Genomic DNA, 18,986 nt, shown 5'->3' on the forward strand with positions numbered 1-18,986 from the left:
GGGATTTGGGTTAGGGATTTATGTTTAGGGATTTAGGGGGATTGAGATAACGACAAGAGGGATGGTCGGAGGTGGAGGATCGATGATGGGTGGACAGTCGTTCGACAATGTCAAAGGCGGTTGGTGATGGTTATGGGGTTGGAATAAAGAATTTCAAGGTTTTGGTTTCTTTTTGTAATTTCAAAAAATTATGGATTTTTGTAATTTAATAACATTTTTGTGTTTTTTAGTTTGAATAAAAAAATTAAAATAATCCGATTGTGACACATGTCACTTAACGGGAGAAATTAACGCCATTAACGGCCCGAGTACCTAAAGTGGTAACGTTTGTAACGTTATGCATTGAGATGAGTCAAAAATAGTTTAGGCATCTATTCGAGAAAAGTGGTATATTTGGGCACTTATTTTGGTATTAAGCCATTTCTAAACTAAGGTAAGTGGAGGGATTAAATTCCTAGAACTAAAGTATAGAAACGCGAACTTTCAAAAGTCCAAAGAATAAAAGGACCGGCGCATAATTAAACCAATTTCTTGTTCTTTCCGGTTTTGGTTTTGAATAAAAGAAATCCATTCTTCTCCATAATATTGACTCACCTATATGGGCTATGGCGGCCACTTTAATTTCAAATAATTTAATTTAAATCATTTAATTAATCAATTATTAACGAACCAACATGTTAACAATGCGTATAATTAAACTAAGGATAAATTATACCATAGGCCACTGAATTATGTAAACAAATCATCTTTCCAGTCATATATGTTCAAATATTATAAATCGATCATTAAACTTCCTAAATGATTACAAACGGTCCATAGAACGTTAAAATAGCAATAAGTTCTGACAATTTTAAGGATTATTTTGTATCTGGTCGATAAATTTCATTGGTCATTTTATAATCGTTTGAGAAGTTTAATAATTATTTTGTAATATTTGAAAGGTCATTGACCAAAATATCATTTTTGCATAGTTAAGTGATCTCTAATGCACTTTATCCTTAAATGAATAATCCTACTATGCTGCTGGACCAGCCCGGCAGTCAAATTAAACGCCTGCCAGCCTTCAGATGAATTGACATTTCTACACTACGTTTAGATTAATATTAAATTAGATGACCATAAAGTTAGTTTAATATATATATTTTTATTAATTCGGGGTACGAACAAAGTCGTATATGTTCAAAGATAATTCTCAACCATTTGACATTGAACGCTTACACTCCCGACATTGTTGGTGCTCAAACCCAATACTTCAAGGAATAACAACAATTATTTTACCATCGGGGTAGCTTGGTTCGTGTAATATATTTTCGTTTTGTACGAGGAGGTTATTTTGTATTCTATAAGGATTGAGTTAGAAATTTAAAATTACTATATTTTGTTTTGAAAAAAATATAAAGAGTATTCAAAAAAATTTGAAGTGTCATTGGGTATCCAAAGCTTGTGATTACCTCAAAAGTGATGTGCTCGATTAAGTTTAGGGTTGGAATATAAAACTTTATGTGTGATTTGTTCTTTGCATTCAGCAAAAAGGCACATTCGGATAGGTATTGGCATCGCATATGATTTGAGGGACCAAAAACAAAACAAAAGTAGGCGTTTGTTTGATTCTTTTATTTGATGGACATCGGAAAAAAAGGTTTATTTCAAAAGTACTTAAATTATATTACATTTTTCATTTAAGTACCTGAAATATTTTTTTGATCAAGGTATGTACATAAAATATACTATATTTTTTTGTCTAGGTACTTAAAGTGGACACGTGACTAAGAATAGTCATGGGTCGGATCGAGTTTTTGTGTGTGGATAAATCATCAATTTTCATTACCCAAGTAACCAGTCTGTTACAAGAACAGAACCTGCTACAAACAGCAGTGTTCTGTTATAGAAGCATTCTACTTACAAGAAGAATTAAGAACAAGAAATATCCCAGTGCTTACAAAGGGAAAAATTAGCAATATCATTTCGATTTGTTTTCCTACCCCTCAGTTGAAAGCGAACGACGTCCTTAATGGCAAGGAATAGCTCTTGAACTTTTCTGGAGCAGCCTTTGAAGATCCTCTTATTTCTTTCTTCCCAGAGAAAGTAGATAAGGGCGTTAAGAGCAAGTTTCATAATCGAAGTTAGCAGTGATTTTCCTTTTCAAGTAGAGCTTGCCCACACAAAGAATTCATCCCAAGAGCTGATAGTAAATTGCAGACCAGAGTGGAAGAAAACTGAATTCCGTAATTGTTATGCCATAGGACATTGGAGGAACAAGTGCTCCCTTGTTTCCAATTGAGCATTGCAGAAAACACAATGGCAGTCATTGATAAGCCCAATTCGATGGAGTCTTACCTTCGTAGGGAGTCTATCAAGTAGTGCCATCCAAGTGATTAAACTGTGTTTAGGGATGTGAAGAGGGAACCATATTAATTTCTGCCATGGGACTTGAGGTCTCTTATCACGAATAACATCCCAAATGCGGATCGAGTTTTTTGGTTCACTCGAATAAGATTTTTTCATACTAAACATGAACCCAACCTCGACTCTTCAAAAAAAAACTTCACCCAAACATGATTTTTTTAAATTACTCATTATATTTTAGTCACTTAGAAGAAAAACATGGTATATTTCATATACTTATTTTTAAAATAATACAAAACAAAAACAAATACCCTTCAAAGTAAAGTTGGTCTCTTCTAATTTTAAATTTAAATATTAAATGAATTTTTATAATTATAAAATTAAATAATTTGACATCTCCCTATGTTGAGAATTAACTTTTAATGAGTAATTATTATTAAATAAAATTGTTGATAATTTGTCCCAAAAGATATTATTTGCTTCACACATGGATAAATCTAGGCAGGACGGGTGAGGACAGTCGCTCCCTAAAAACCTAAAATTATCATATATTTTAAATTTTTTAATTTTAGATTTTTTCTATGTATTTTCTATTGAAAATATGTTTTCGCGTCGTTGGATTCTAGTTGGTATATATATATATATATGAAATAGGCAGCCTGACCTAATTCATTTATGTGACAAACTGATTCATTCAGTCATTGTGTTTAATTGCCTGTTGGGCAATTGTTGAATAAATTGGTTGTCATAATTACTATCTTAAAAATATATCTAATTATTGTTCAAGAAATGTCTAATTATATATGTGTCAAATTGTTCTATTAGTCCCTTATATTATACTCTAATTTGATGCTTGTAGTCCATGTATTACAAGACAGTTCATATGCTTTAATTTTGTATTTGTGGTCATATGATTTAAGTTGTAGACATGGATAGAACTGGATCAAATATCGGGAGAGACTAATTTACTTTGCAGTAACATAATAAGAGTTTATTAGGTATTTAAATCTAAAAATTAAAAGAAAAAATATTTATTTGACTAATATTTAAATTAAAAAAGGCTTTGATTATTATTATACCAAAAAATTTGGATTAAGTTATCGTTCTCTAATTCAATCATTTTAAGGTGTGATTTAATCACATATTTCTATAGAGTTTGAGTCATAACTTAAAAATAAAAATTTAAAAATTATAATTTGTCAAAATGTATTTTTTTAATAAAAACTGCTAGTTTTATTAAAAGAAAAAAAATATAGAATTACAATTAATGTTTAGAACCATGACAACAAACTAAACATGTAATTAAGATATTTTTTATACTCATTGATACAATAAACTAGCCACTTTAGATCAAACAAAGACCGAGTAAGGAAAAGGTTAAAAACTCAATAAAAATACTCGAACAAAGATAGATGCGAAAAGATCTTATTGCATCGGAAAATATACACAAATAGGATCAAAACTATTGAAAGACCACATATATCTAGAGTTTGAATAAAATCCAACCACATATATCTAGGGATGACAACGAATCGAGTTAGGGTCGAGTTTTTGGTCAATCCGATCCGACTCGAAAATATGTATATTCCATTTGAACCCAATCCGACCTAAAATATTTTATATTTTACATCTGACTCGACCCGACCTGAGAAATATATATCCTTCACCGACTCCAACCCTACCTGATTTTTTGGAGTATAAATCTGATCCGACCCGATATAAATTAAGGATTTAATTAAAACAATATTTTTTTAAAAGAAAATTACAATATTGTTCTCAGATTGGGTCGAAGTTTTTTCACCCTCTACCTGACCAAACTTCACCCCTTAAAAAATCCGACATAATATGAACTAACATCTTAAAAAAAACCTCGAACCTACCGGGTTAGAACTCGTCAGATACTAGTGAAATTGCCATCCTACGCATATCTAATTATTTAAATCTTAATTAAATGTTTATTAATGGTGTATATCAATAAATGTTGATTGACGATAAATTAACGTTTCATAATTTTTACGGATATTTGTGAAATTATTTTATTATTAACAAAATATCGAATATATATATATATATATATATTACTTTTGTATTGATTTAAGATTATTAGATTAATTTTTTTTACTAGTAGAACATCAAATTATTTGATTGATCAAATTAAAAAATTAATGCTCATATTAAAATCCCACCATATTTAAGTGATCATGGGTGTAGTTAATAAAAAAATAAGGGCTCAATTGAAAAAAATAACAACATTGAGCACTTCTTCTACTATTATGCCAAAACAAAAAAGCATCGTATGCGTCTAGGTAAGTTTGTTTTCATTTTTTTTTCTTTCCCTCAAATTAATACAATAAAACAAATAAAAAAATATCAACATCTACCTGTCTATTATCATGGCAGAACTCAGGTTTAGTTTAGCCAAACAACCCCTAATTATTACATAATCTTTGCCACTGTCTGCTCCTATAAAATCTCCATATCTTATCATTGGTGTTCTCCCCCAACAACTCAGTTTTCTTTTTGAGTTCATTACTGCGCCTCAAAGAGACACAACAAAGGTTCCTTAGTTTACCCTTAATTCCTTTCTTCTCTCTATATATATTTAGGATGTAATATTTGTTTAGAATTTTTATTCGTCATTAAGATCGTATACATATATGGTAGACATATCCGTCTTAACCCGAATCTTTTAGAGAAAATAATATTTATTTTTATTATTAATATCACTCTATAGTTCCTATATATATATATATAGGGAGAGAAATGGGGTTGTGGTTGAATTATGATTGATGTATGGTTTCAGGTACAATTTAAAGTTTCCATAAGAACTGGGGAAGAAGCTAATGGAGACTGCTGATTACTACTATATTGGACAGAACCAGCAGCAGCCGGGTTGCGGCCTGATGTGGTACCGGTCAGCGCCGACCTCGTTGCTCCAGAACCATGTGGATGCTGGTACTAGTACCGGTGTTACCGGGAGCGGTATCGATTTCGGTGAATTCGAGGGTTTTCGATCTTCTTCGAGCCATGAAATGGAAGCATTGTTCATGTTGTCCGCTAATAATGGTTCATCTGTGAAGCAAGAAGATTATCATGTTCAAAGTTTGCCAATGCGGGGCGTTGGTAATGTTAGTGCTGTTGAGGGTTCATTTGGCGTTGGAGGCGATGTGGGATTTGAGAATTCAATGGGAGCACCCGAGATGAGCAATGGAAATGGTTCAAATCTTGCTAGGCAAAGTAGCTCTCTGGCTCGGTTTTTCTCCAACCAAGTCATGGATAAGGGTACTTTCCCCCTTTTCTTTCTCTTGCTCTTAATATTCTTTAGGTTGGGGATTCAGTTCGGGTTTGAAAGATATGGTGGGATCGTATTAGGTTTGGAGTGAAAAATTCTCGACCCAACTTGAGATATACAAATAATTGCAATAATATTTTGATATATTTTTCAATTGAGTCTATTTTATTGAATAAAAGTAGAATTATATATGTGTGTTTATGTCGGATTGAGTATGAGTTTTCACCTAAAAATCTGATCAAATTTAGATCAGATGGAACTTTTCTAAACACAATCAGGTCGAGTGATAGGTAGAAGCTATAATACTTCAGTCAAGTTTGGGTGGACCAAAAACACAACCCGACTCGACTCATTCCCATTATACTTGTCACCTCTATTTTGTCTGGTTAAATGCATAATAGATCTTTGTTTTTTTAATTAAGGGTAAACTGCATATTTAGTATCTAAACTATCAATTTTAGTCCGTTCTAATGCTTAAACTTTCATTTTTTTAAAATCATACCTAAAATTTAATTTTTGTTTCATTTCAATATTCGTCGTTAAAAACTTTAATTTTTGTTTCATTTTAGTACCCCATTTAAAATTTAGCATCAAGTTTTGACAAAATTGAAAGTTTAGATACTAAAACGGACCAAAATTGATAGTTTAGATATTAAACACATTAAGTTTTTAACGGCAGGATACTGAAATGAAATGAAAACTAAACGTTAGGCATTGTTTTGAAAAAAAAATTAAAAGTGTAGGTACTAATTAAAACGAACCAAAACTGATAATTTATGTACTAAATACATAATCTACCCTAAAACTAGTAAATTTATCCCTCCCGATGTTAATTCCGTTCCCGGGTACAAATTCCATGTATTATAGTTACTTAAAACTAAGCTATGCACTTGTGAATGCTGACAGGGTTTAATGGAACCAAGAGTAGGGCTTGCAACGGTGAGGCTACATCCACTAGTAGGCTATACGACAAACATATAAGCTTATCCTCTTCATACTCAACAAACCCAATGCCTCAAATAGCCACGCACTGGATGACTGATTCAAGGAACAATGCTTCACTCAGTGGTCTGAAGAGGGCCAGAGAAAGTGGTGGTGGCGGCGACTTATTAAGCAAATTACCAACTCAGGTACATGACTAAAACTAATACTAATCGTTTTTCGATTCGATGTTCGATTTTTCTTTGTTTCGATTGATGAATGTACTCGTGTGTGGATATGAAACCAGAATCGGGGCTGCGGAGATGATTTTACTGGCGTAAAGCACCATTTGAGTTTGGCTAAGAGTTGCTATGAGATGGATGTGGTAGACAATTATTGGCAGTTTCAAGGATCGGCCCCTTGTAAGATTCGAGCCAAAAGAGGCTGCGCTACTCACCCCCGCAGCATTGCCGAGAGGGTAATATATATATTTCCATATTATTTAAACTTAATTGATAAATAAATGTTTAGATTATTATTTTTGTTTATTTTAGGCGTCTAATATTTTTTATTAAAATAAATATTTAATGGTTTTAAAGTTACTACTTAGGATGTATGGTCGATAATGATCGTAAAAAATATTATGTATCAAAATATTTGTTATCCAATCAATACTTGATATATAATATTTTTTTAATCTCTTTTAATTTTATTCTTTAAAAAATTAAATAGTTAATTATTTTAAAACTCTCTAAAATCCCTAAATTACCCAAAAATACCTAATTTCCCTAAATATCTAACCCCGAACTATTTATATGGTACCATCAAATCAACAACCACCTATCATTCTTTTTATTGTCGTCGTTAAACTCAATTGCACAAAATTATTTTTTTACGAGGCAAATCTCTGATTATGTGCTCGTTATTTAATCTCTAATCTTCAGAGAATTTGAGATTCAAGGGTTTGAAAAATTAAAAAGTTCGTGATTTCTTTAAAAGTTTCAAAATTTAATATTTTTCTATATTAATAAGAAATTAATGTCACGAAGCAAATAATCATTGATTGACATTATTTTAATTATTATTAACGAAATGACCTTAAAATGCAAAAGATATAACTAGATCATTCATTTTGCATGTAAACTAAACCTTTTATTTATCTTCTTTCGGATTTGGACTTTGATTGTGTTGATAATGCAAATCTATAGGTGAGAAGAACGCGGATCAGCGAAAGAATGAGGAAACTGCAAGGCCTATTACCAAACATAGACAGGGTAATGTTTGTATCCTTTCTCTCCCCGTAATTAGTGGCATACCTATGATTTTATTGTTGGGAAATAAACCAAATAATTTCCCTATAACCAGATTAGTGAGAATGCGAAATAAAAGCGGAAAAATAATACTCGAAAATTGATAACGGAGTTCAGCCAATTGTGCTTACGTCTCCGGGCTGCTGCAGATCTTTTACTAAAAGAGAAAATTTACAAGTGTTTACAAAACACTCACTACTCACAAGAAAGCTCTCTAGTATAGGAAGAAGGAAATGTTTTGGGATAATTTTGAAGCTAAATGGGTAAGGGTATTTATAGTAGAAACTTAGGGAATAATCTTTGAAAATACCCTAAAGTGCAATGACTAAAGTGAATTTACCCATTCCTATTTTCAACAAACATCTACCAAAATTTTACCAAACTTTGAAAAACATTTTTCAAAGAAACATTTACCAAACTTTGAAAAAATATTTTCCAAAGTTGGTTGCCAAACTTTGAAACTTTTAACAATCTCCCACTTGAAGACTGATTTTAATATGTCTTCACACCTTGATCAATGCAGCAGCATGTCTGGTCTTGTTATTTTAGCATGCCAACTGAAGCTGAACACAACTTCAGTTTGTCCGTAGTCACCGTCTTTGTCAACATGTCTGTCGGATTTTGAGCTCCACTAATCTTTTCAAGTTTCAAAATCCTATCTTCCAGAAGAGACTGGATAAAATGATATATCAATTGTATGTGTTTTGTCCTGGAATGAAAAGACGGATTCTTTGCTAGATGGATAGCACTTTGACTGTCGCAATACAAGACATTGTTTTCTTGTTTCTTGCCTAACTCTTCCAAGAAACTTTGGAGCCAAACCATCTCCTTGCTGGCTTCCGTAACAACGACATATTCCGCTTCAGTTGTGGAGAGAGCAACTATCTTCTGTAGTTGAGAAACCCAACTCACTACGGTTCCTCCTAGAGTATAGACATACCCTGTAATGCTTCTTCTGATGTCGACATTTCCAGCTAAGTCAGCATCTACATAGCCTGTCAATATCGTATCTCCACCTTTGAAACAAAGTGTTTTGTTAGTGGTACCCCGCAGATATCTGAGGATCCATTTGACTGCTTCCCAGTGTACCTTGCCCGGATTATTCATGTACCTGCTAACAGCTCCCACTGCTTGAGCAATATCTGGTCTGGTACAAACCATGGCATACATTAAACTTCCAATTGCTGAGGCATACGACACCTTCACCATGTGTGCACGTTCTTCCTCCGTCTTTGGTGACTGTTCTTTGGAGAGTCTAAAATGAACACCTAAAGGTGTACTTACTGGTTTAGCATCTTGCATGTTGAACCTGGAAAGTACTTTGTTGATGTACTCAGCCTGTGTTAATATCAAAGTCTCTGACTTTGTGTCTCTCTTGATCCTCATCCCAAGAATCTGCTTTGCAGCGCCTAGATCCTTCATAGCAAACTGCTTTGACAATTTTTGCTTCAAGTTTATAATCTCTTGCATGTCTGAGCCTGCAACGAGCATGTCATCAACGTACAACAATAAAATAATGAAGCTATTGTCGAACCTCTTGATGTAGCAACAATGATCTGCTTGGCATCTGGTAAAACCACTGCTACTCATGAAACTATCAAACTTCTTGTACCACTGTCTAGGAGCTTGTTTTAAACCATACAAGCTCTTCTTCAACCTGCATACCAGGTTTTTCTTGCTTGCCTCTATGAAACCTTCTGACTGCCTCATATAGATTTCTTCCTCCAAATCACCACGAAGGAAAGCTGTCTTTACATCTAACTGCTCAAGATGTAAATTCTCTGCAGCTACAATTTTCAACACCAGTCTGATTGTAGACAGTTTTACGACTGGAGAGAAAATTTCATTGTAGTCAATGCCTTCTTTTTGCTGAAAGCCTTTGACAACCAATCTTGCTTTGTAGCGTTTTCACCCATCGTGCTCTTTTTTGATCCTGTAAATCCACTTGTTATGAAGCGATTTCTTGCCTGGTGGTAATTCAGCTAATTCCCACGTCTGATTTGACATAAGCGAGTCCATCTCATCTTTCATGGAAGACTCCCACTTGACTGAATCCTCCACCTGCATTGCTTCTTCATAGCACTCTGGTTCACCATTGTCAGTCAGCAACAAGTAGTGCAAAGAAGGCGAATACCGTTGGGTTGGTTTAGGAATTCTGGAGGAGCGTCTCAGTTCTGGTGTGCCTGGTTCTTCCTCTTGAACTGCTTCAGGACTGATCTGAACATCATTTCCAGAAATCTCCTCGAACTCAGCAAATTCCTTTGTTTCAGCTTCGGTATTACTTGATTCTGCGGTTGACCTGTCTTTGTACATCACATTTTCATTGAAAATGGCATCTCTGCTTCTGATGATCTTTCGATTTTCGTAGTTCCAAAACCGGTAACCGAACTCATCACCACCGTAACCAACAAAGACGCATTTGTTGGACTTGGGATCAAGTTTACTTCTTTCAGCAGAGTTTATGTGTACATAAGAAATACAACTAAACACTCTTAAGTGTGAAATGTTTATTTCTTTCTTGCTCCAAGCTTCCTCTAGTATTCCGCCATACAAAGGAACTGAGGGTCCACGGTTGATCAGGTAAGCTGCAGTGTTGATAGCTTTAGCCCATAGAAATTTGGACAATCCGGCATGTATCCTCATGCTTCTAGCACGTTCATTCAGAGTTCGATTCATGCGCTCTGCTACGCCATTCTGCTGCGATGTTATGGGAACTGTTGTCTCCATCTTGATCCCATTGTTTGCGCAGAAATCTCTGAATCTACTGTCTTTGTACTCTCCTCCATTGTCAGACCTCAACCGCTTGACTTTCAAACCAGTCTCATTTTCCACCATGGCCTTCCATTTTCTGAAGGTAACAAAGACTTCTGATTTCTTTTTCAGAAAATAAACCCACACCTTTCTTGTTGAATCATCGATGAAGGTGACATAATATAGTGAGCCTGCAAGAGATGGAACTGGGGATGGTCCCCATACATCAGTATGAACCAACTCTAACCTTTCTGCCTTGGGTGTCTTGCCAATCTTTGCAAAACTGACTTTCTTTTGTTTGCCAAAGATGCAATCCTCGCATAGTCCAACATCTACATTCTTTAGATCCGCAACTTCCCTTTTGACAGAAGTATCTTCATCCCTTTCTCGCTCATATGACCAAGCCTTTGGTATCATATGTTTGATTTTCCATCAGCATCTGCTACTGCAATGATATTCTCTAAATTTAAGGTTACATAGAGAGTACCAGTCTTCTTACCACGAGCAATGACGAGTGCTCTTTTGGTAATCTTCCATTCACAGCCTGAAAAGGTTGTACTATATCCTTCTCCATCAACCTATCCAACAGAAATCAGATTTCTTTTGAGGCTAGGAATATGTCTCACTCCTGTTAGCTTCCAGGTGGTCTGATTTGGCAGCTTTAGTTGGATGTCTCCTTTTTCGACGATCTTCAAGGTTTCATCATCAGCTAGATGAACCTTCCCAAAATCACCACTGACATAGTTCTCCATGATTTCTCGGTATGGGGTGGAGTGGAAAGATGCCCCTGAATCCAAGATCCATGATTCAATCGAACTGTTGACGCTTAAAATCATGGCATCACCTATCTCCTCCGTCATGTTTGCAGATTCATGTACGCTGATATTTTTCTTCGGTGCTCGGCAATCTCTTTTGAAGTGACCATTCTTGCCGCAATTATAACAAGTAAAATCTTTATTTCCTGTTCTTGATTTGCCCCTTCTGGATTTTGATCTGCCACGATTTGAATTTCTTTTGAAGTTCTCCCTCTAAACTCCGTGTGCAAGGCTGAGGAGGTTGATGCTTCACCCGATTCTCTTCATCGAATTTCTTCACTCAATACCAGATCCCGAACATCGTCGAATTTTAATTTGCTGTTTCCCGACGAACTGCTGACTGCTGTAACAGTAGCATTCCAACAGTCTGGTAGAGATGATAAGAGAATTAAAGCTCGAACTTCATCATCGAACTCAATTTCCACTGAACTCAACTGGGTTGTGATTATGTTGAGTTCATTTAGGTGTTGTGCCACCGATGCCCCTTCCGCCATCCGCAAATTGAATAATCGCCTCATCAAATGAACTTTGTTTGAGGCCGATGGCTTCTCGTACATACTGGAGAGAACCGCCATAAGACTCGTCTTGGTCTTTTCCTTTGCTATGTTAAAAGCAACATTATGGGATAACATCAGTCGGATAACTCCAAGGGCTTGTCTGTCGAGAAGAGCTCAATCTTCATCCTTCATGCCCTCTGGTTGCTTTCCTGAGAGAGTTGATATAGATTTTTCTGGTACAAAAAATCTTCAATCTGCATCTTCCAAAAGCCAAAGTCCGCACCATCGAACTTTTCAATTTTCATCTTCCCTTCGTCTGCAGCCATCGCTCCCACTCGAATCTGGCTTCGTTTGGATCGTTTCTGACAATTCTTGCGAATCACCGTGTATTAGAACACCACCGTCGACAAACTCGTATCGCCGATCAAATTTCACTATTCACAAAATTCACTATTCATGTGAATAGTAATGAATAGTAACTTCGCAGAAAATTTGACAAAATTCACAACCAAAAGCTTTGATTACCAGTTATTGGGAAATAAACCAAGTAATTTCCCTATAACCAAATTAATGAGAATGCGAAATAAAAGCGGAAAAATAATATTCGAAAATTGATAACGGAGTTCAGCCAATTGTACTTACGTCTCCGGGTTGCTGCATATCTTTTACTAAGAGAAAAAATTTACAGGTGTTTACAAAACACTCACTACTCACAAGAAAGCTCTCTAGTATAGGAAGAAAGAAATGTTTTGGGATAATTTTAAAGCTAAATGGGTAAGTGTATTTATAGTAGAAACTTAGGGACTAATCTTTGAAAATACCCTAAAGTACAATGACTAAAGTGAATTTACCCATTCTTATTTTCAACAAACATCTACCAAAATTTACCAAACTTTGAAAAACATTTTTCAAAGAAACATTTACCAAACTTTGAAAAAAATATTTTCCAAAGTTGGTTGCCAAACTTTGAAACTTTTAACATTTATGTTTGGGATGAAAACAAATTTTCAATTGAAAATACATAGAAAATATCTAAAAATTATATAATAATTTTAAATTTTCAGAGGACCCCTCGATCCATCCCTGTCCATAATCAATGGAAGTTTCTCATTTTAGTGTTTCATGTTCAGGTCCGGCAGCAAACAAACACGGCAGACATGTTAGATATGGCAGTGGAGTACATTAAAAATCTTCAGAGGCAGCTCAAGGTGTGTGTGTGTGTACTATGCTGTTATGAAATATGAACAAGGCACGCTTCTTGTCATGTAAATCATGTTTATGTGTTGTTATTATTGCAGACATTGAGGGATACCAAAGCAAAGTGCTGCTGTCCAAGCAAAACCCCAGAATACAGATAGCAATACAAATAGTATTTGGAATGCAATGCATTGAAGGAACAACAGCTTTCTAGGTTGGAATCGAATTAAAATAGAATAGAGTAAGGATGGGAATGTTACGCGACTTGTAATTTGTGATTGTGAAAAAAGTAAGAGATTTTAAAAGGGGTCAATTTTACTAATCGGCCACAAACCATGAATCCATTGACATTTAGAATATGGATGATCGTTTAATGCAATAATATTGATATTATGAGAACTCAATCGGCAGAACAATTTAGAATATGGTCGTTTAATGCAATAATATCATACCATTGACATTTGATATGCCATAACATCAATCATCTTTCTCGCAAACAATTATTTAAGCCCTTGCATGAGGATCATGTATGTTTTTTTTTACGTAACAGGAACCAGTTTCTCATGATTTCCTTTCAGATTAATTACTGCAAGCTCTTGTTCGACAAACTCACCTGCGCACACGGGTGGATATTTGCTACCGAGGGGTGATTCTGTAAAGTGTCCGAGCAGCTTTAACACGGCATCGGAAGCTATATGCGCAAACAACTGCACGGAAATACCGAAAAATATGCATCTTAACAGTAGCTTCATAAGGTATGACATTGTTTAGTTCACTTACTGTTGAGGATACTCTCCATAGGCTCCGATTTTGCTCCGATGCTATGGTCCGCTTCGTGACAACAACTTCATGCATGCCAGCAGTGCACTCACCAGCAGTCAACCATTCTATCTGTACATGACAGAGAATGGTGATGAAATACATATATGAACGTTATGCATCATGCTTAATAAACCAAAGAGAACAAAGACTTAGAAGACATCCTATTGGAACCTTCACCTCGATCTTTTGCCCATTCCTTAACAATACCATCATTATCGTCATCAAGCAATACCAATTAGTGCTCATGTTCTAACCTGCTTCCCAGGTTGAATTAGAAGACATCCTATTGGAACCTTCACCTCGATCTTTTGCCCATTCCTTAACCAGATATTTAGACCAGGGAATCTGCTTCTTCCATGAATAGTTAGAAAGTTAAGGTCATAGTGGTAGCCTGCGAAAACAGTGCCCTCCTGCTCATAACGTCTGAGGTCACTCCCTGTAGGAGCTAGAAGATGCGGCCCCTGGATTTGGAAGGATAAAGGATTTCTTGTCACGTGCGAGGATAGATAAATGATAAGCTTCATAACGAAAACGAAAGACAACACGAACTGTTCCATGACTCTATTGCGAACAAAGAATATAAAGCATGACATGCCATGATTCAGAAACAAAGATAACAAAGCACTGAGAGATAAAGACTTTAATCCAGGTGGACCCAATATACTTATGTCACCATGAAAAAGTAGGGGTGTACAAATCTTACTAGAAAAGAAAAGAAAAAGAACCAGAAATGTAACCGGTAAGCCTGCATGCCTGCCAACGAATATTTAAATAGACCATTCACAATCTTCATTTTTTCTATATTATTCCACAAACTCCATATCACAAGAATGAACAGCAGTAAGTTGAAGGCAAACAGCAATATATTACCGAAAAAAGATTGAATTGGAAACTGGTTAAAATTACAAACCTGCTTCATAAGGGAAGTAAATGCATCTGTTGGCAACCCAAATCCAATTGCTGCCATTTCAGAAACAGCCTAACAAGAATAGAGACATCACACTCTAACTTTAGTCTTTAGATAGGATGGATCATATAAAAGCAAGAAAAATCAAATAAAGACTCGACTCTATTGCAGATATCATTTTGTACCCCCATGTGTCCATGGTCTCTTTCCATTAAGGGAAACCTTCGGGTATAACAGGTTCTGAATTAAGTTCCTGGAAGGGAAGAACGAATAAGATACTGAAAATAGTTAATATTAATATTTAAACATTTTTGTGGGAGACGAGCATTGAGGGGAAATAAAGACCTGAAAGCGGGTCTTCAAAGGGCGAGGGCCCGGCCCACTCTCCACATGTATGGCCATTTGGGATCAGGGCCCTTGGGGGTTAATGGTTTGTTTTCTTTGGGCATTTCCTTCAGCTTCTCTTGCATTTCTTCATCAACCAAGCTTCTTGGCATCTCCACTCCCTCAGGTGTTACTCCTACCTGTAATCTCCATTTCAATAAAAAAAATAAACAAGTTGTTAATTCGTTTTAACTCCAATATAAACGAACACTCAGGTAAAAAACTACGAAGATTTCACTTTAATTGAACCCTTTAGTTAGATGGAGATTTTAGCACCTTTTCCTTCTGTTGAAAAAAAAAGTAAAAGAACCAATTAGAACAATTTGTATAATATTTAGCTATGTCATATGACAGCACCCAGTAAGGCGTGAAGAAAGAAGTTTTAAAATTTATAAATTTCTTTATACTATGCTTGCAACTTGAATCCGAAAAATTAGAGATTCGTATTTCAAATGCTATATAAATTGTGAAAATGAAATGCATAAATTAGTTAAAGCTAAATTTACATGTATTTCATCACATTTGTACCATTTTAAAATCCAAGTTCCTAGACATAACCTGAATGTTGTGCTTGAACTTCATCTGGGCAATTAAATAAACATTTTGTTCTTTTTCCAAAAACTTCCTCTGTTTCACGTATCAATCATTTTTTTTTTTGCTTTCTTATCTTATAATTCTAAGAACTCAAATACACACCACACATATCAATCGAATTTCTTTTGCTTTCCTATCATTAACTTACTTTCTATACGAACATGTGAGCGGCTAATCAAATTTTAGCAAGCATCCAAATCGCAGTTCTTCGGAGGCCAATGCATTCAAAACTCTTAACACGAAGCATAAAAAAAATATAATTCGTGGAAAGGTATGGAAAAAGCGGACCTGATAATGTAAAAAGGGACGCTCCTGCAAGCGCTTGAACTCAGCCGGCTTCTCGAAGTACTTCTCCATCATATCAATGAACCTATCATTATCTTCCGCCATACACCGTGGATCTTTAACAAGCAAAGCTCCAGTTTCCTTAAGGATCCGACTCACCTCGCGGCACAACCCGGGGAGTTCACTCGGCGACTCACCTCCAGCAGCAATCTCCAAATAAGACGCTGGATCTATCACCGGCAACTCCATCTCTCGGATGTTGCTCTCCCTTCTAAAAATAAGTCCGTGAATTTGAGAGCTCTGGATTTTAGTTTTCTGCTTCTTCTCTTTTCCTTTTCCAGAGAGTATATTGTTTTATTATGGAGTGGGAGTGGGAGTGGGAGTGGGAGTGGGAGGAAAGTATTATTGTGCGCTTGTTTCGGGTGATGGCGGGAGAGGGTTTTATCGGGTGCGGCGGATCATAGAAGAGCAAGCTACGCCAATCCAATGAATTGTGAACGTGTGCCTTGATGAAATTCTTGTAATCGACTAACCACTTGGATAGAAGCCCGGTGCTTGAAGTAAACGTTTACTCCTAGAAATTTTAATTCTATAAAATTAATTTTTTTAATTCAATTTTAAAATTAAAAATTTTAAATTAACTCATAATAATAAAATATTTGTTTCAAAATACTTAATGATAATTATTATATTTTTTTAATATTTTCAATTAAACTCTTATTTATCGAAAAATAATTATTTTCTTATAATTATGTTAGGTCATTAAATTCGAATAGAATTAAATCTCTTTAACTCAAAGCCGAATTAGCTTTAAGATGGAGTGATATACTTATCAAATCCGAACGGATTAATCAAAGAGTTTATCTAACCTGCCTTACAAGTTACAATCATCACTAGACGACATTCTGTAATTATTAGAGTCGAGTTAAAATTAAATTAAAAGTATTTTTATAAAAAATATTATAAATTTGTCCGTTTCATCTCAAATATATCCTTAATTATAATAATTACGCGTTAAAAAGTTATCCAAAATCAAAATCAATTATATGAAGAGCAACGGAGGAAACTAATTAATCAATTGAATTAATCTCGTAAAATCAAAATTAACTTCATAAAGAGTAATAAAGGAAACATGTTAATTACCTAATTAATTTCGTATTTATCTCTTACCAAGTTTACCTCGTCGTTCACATTGGGTTTCCCTTGGTTTATTTTGATTTTTTTAATAAAAGCTGGCTATTCTTGGTTCAAATAAAAAAGTGCACGTTTGATAATTTTTTCATAAAATTTTGATAATAACAATTGTCAATTAAGGGTTAATATTTAACTTAATTTAATATGATTCTATAGAACCAATTTTTTTCAAAATATAATCAAATTTGGATTAAATTATTTGAAGAATGAAATTGAATCAGATTTAGGATAATAAATATCTAATCAGAGAAAATAATATAATTATCTCTTAAATTATACATATATTTCATTTTAGTCTTATTTAATATATATGTTTGTGTCCAGCGGAATGCAAATTTTTATCTCAAAAATCGAGTTAAAATATTTTTTTATTGTCCTCCCGATTCTCAAGCTTCGCTTTGACTAATTCGAAACTTTTGAAATAAAAATATGTTTATGGTTTTAGCCCTTTTATTGCTAAAACATGGTATTAATATTTTTATTTTATTTTTTTCATATAATTCGATCTCATTATTTTTATAATGTCATTATAAGGTTATATTTGAGAAAATTATTGATTGCAACCGTTAAATAATCGTTAAAAATAAAAAATAAGTTAAAACGACTATATTATGATTGAATAGAATATATTGATGGTAATTTTATCCGCATTTGATGGGTTTCAACATAATTCCATCTAATCATGTCGGATTCTTTTAAAAAAATGGGTTTAGATAGGGTTTAGTTTTTTAAGAGATGAGGTTAGGTCGGGTTCGGGTGGAGAGTGAAAAACTTCGACCTGACCCAATCCGAGGATAATAATTTATTTTTTAAATATTATTTTTTAATTAAATATTTGTTTATACCGGGTTGGTCGGATTTATACTCAAAAAAATTAGGTCGGGTTAAGAGTCGGTTAAAGGATATGTATTTTTCGGATTAGATATAAGATATAAAGTTTTTAGGTCGAGTCGAGTTCAAATAGGAGATGTATATTTTCAAGATTGACAAAAAAACCCAAACCTTATCATCCCTAACAGCATCTCATAAATTAAGTAGGAATATCAATCATTGTTAATTAAAAAATAGGTAAGAATGTATATAAGATTTTGGATAGATAGATTTCAACTTGTTTTTGTAAATTAGTCTCTCTTTTTTTTTAAAAAATAATTGAATTAAATTCGAATCAAAATTTTAATGATTAAAGTTAAATCATATTTGAGTTTAGGAAAAAAATATGAGTCAACACAAAATAATAATATAATATGTGATTAATTATAATAATGTCCATCTCTTTGTATTTTTTAGTTAAATCATATTTTATATGATAAAAAGAGAAGGCTTAATGTCCAAATAAGTGCCCAAACTATGCCTTTTTTTTATCAAATAAGTACTTACATTTTTTTTATCTATCAAGAGTCTAACGTTACAAACGTTACCTTTTTATGTGCCTAAGTCTTCAACGTCGTTAGTTTTCCCCGTTAAGTGTCACATGTCAACACCTAGTAATTTTGAATTTTTTATAAAAATTATTATAAAAATTATTATACTTATAAAAAGCCTAACTTTTCTTATATTATAAAACAACCCCAAAATTACTAAATCTTAATCTTAATCTGCCGCCGACGCCTTCTTCGGCCACCACTTCCGTCACCGATGTACTCATTGATATCATCCTAGTCATATGCCATT

At 34.2% G+C, this 18,986-nt stretch overlaps 1 protein-coding gene and 1 pseudogene across 1 annotated transcript; one reads left to right on the forward strand and one right to left on the reverse strand.

Moving 5' to 3' along the window:
• Window positions 1–4,845: 4,845 nt before the first annotated feature.
• LOC120172496 (transcription factor bHLH130-like) lies at window positions 4,846–13,410 on the forward strand. Its single transcript, XM_039179948.1, has 7 exons — window positions 4,846–4,904; window positions 5,150–5,628; window positions 6,545–6,768; window positions 6,867–7,037; window positions 7,768–7,833; window positions 13,063–13,140; window positions 13,231–13,410. Exons 2-7 carry the CDS (start codon window positions 5,190–5,192, stop codon window positions 13,288–13,290), a joined length of 1,038 nt encoding a protein of 345 aa, XP_039035879.1. The 5' UTR covers window positions 4,846–4,904; window positions 5,150–5,189; the 3' UTR covers window positions 13,291–13,410.
• Window positions 13,411–13,573: 163 nt separating this feature from the next.
• Window positions 13,574–16,385, reverse strand: LOC120172451 (annotated as a pseudogene).
• Window positions 16,386–18,986: the final 2,601 nt, after the last annotated feature.

Source organism: Hibiscus syriacus, unplaced genomic scaffold, assembly GCF_006381635.1.
Source record: "Hibiscus syriacus cultivar Baekdansim isolate YM2019G1 unplaced genomic scaffold, ASM638163v2 tig00111851_pilon, whole genome shotgun sequence".
NCBI classification, from domain to species: Eukaryota; Viridiplantae; Streptophyta; class Magnoliopsida; order Malvales; family Malvaceae; genus Hibiscus; species Hibiscus syriacus.

Excerpts from the sequence above, each read along its gene's own strand:
- LOC120172496 (XM_039179948.1), top strand. The coding sequence starts at position 5,190 with ATGGAGACTGCTGATTACTACTATATTGGACAGAACCAGCAGCAGCCG. Across the intron at positions 5,629-6,544 it reads CAACCAAGTCATGGATAAGG|GGTTTAATGGAACCAAGAGT; the intron begins GTACTTTCCCCC and ends GAATGCTGACAG. Across the intron at positions 7,038-7,767 it reads CCCGCAGCATTGCCGAGAGG|GTGAGAAGAACGCGGATCAG; the intron begins GTAATATATATA and ends GCAAATCTATAG.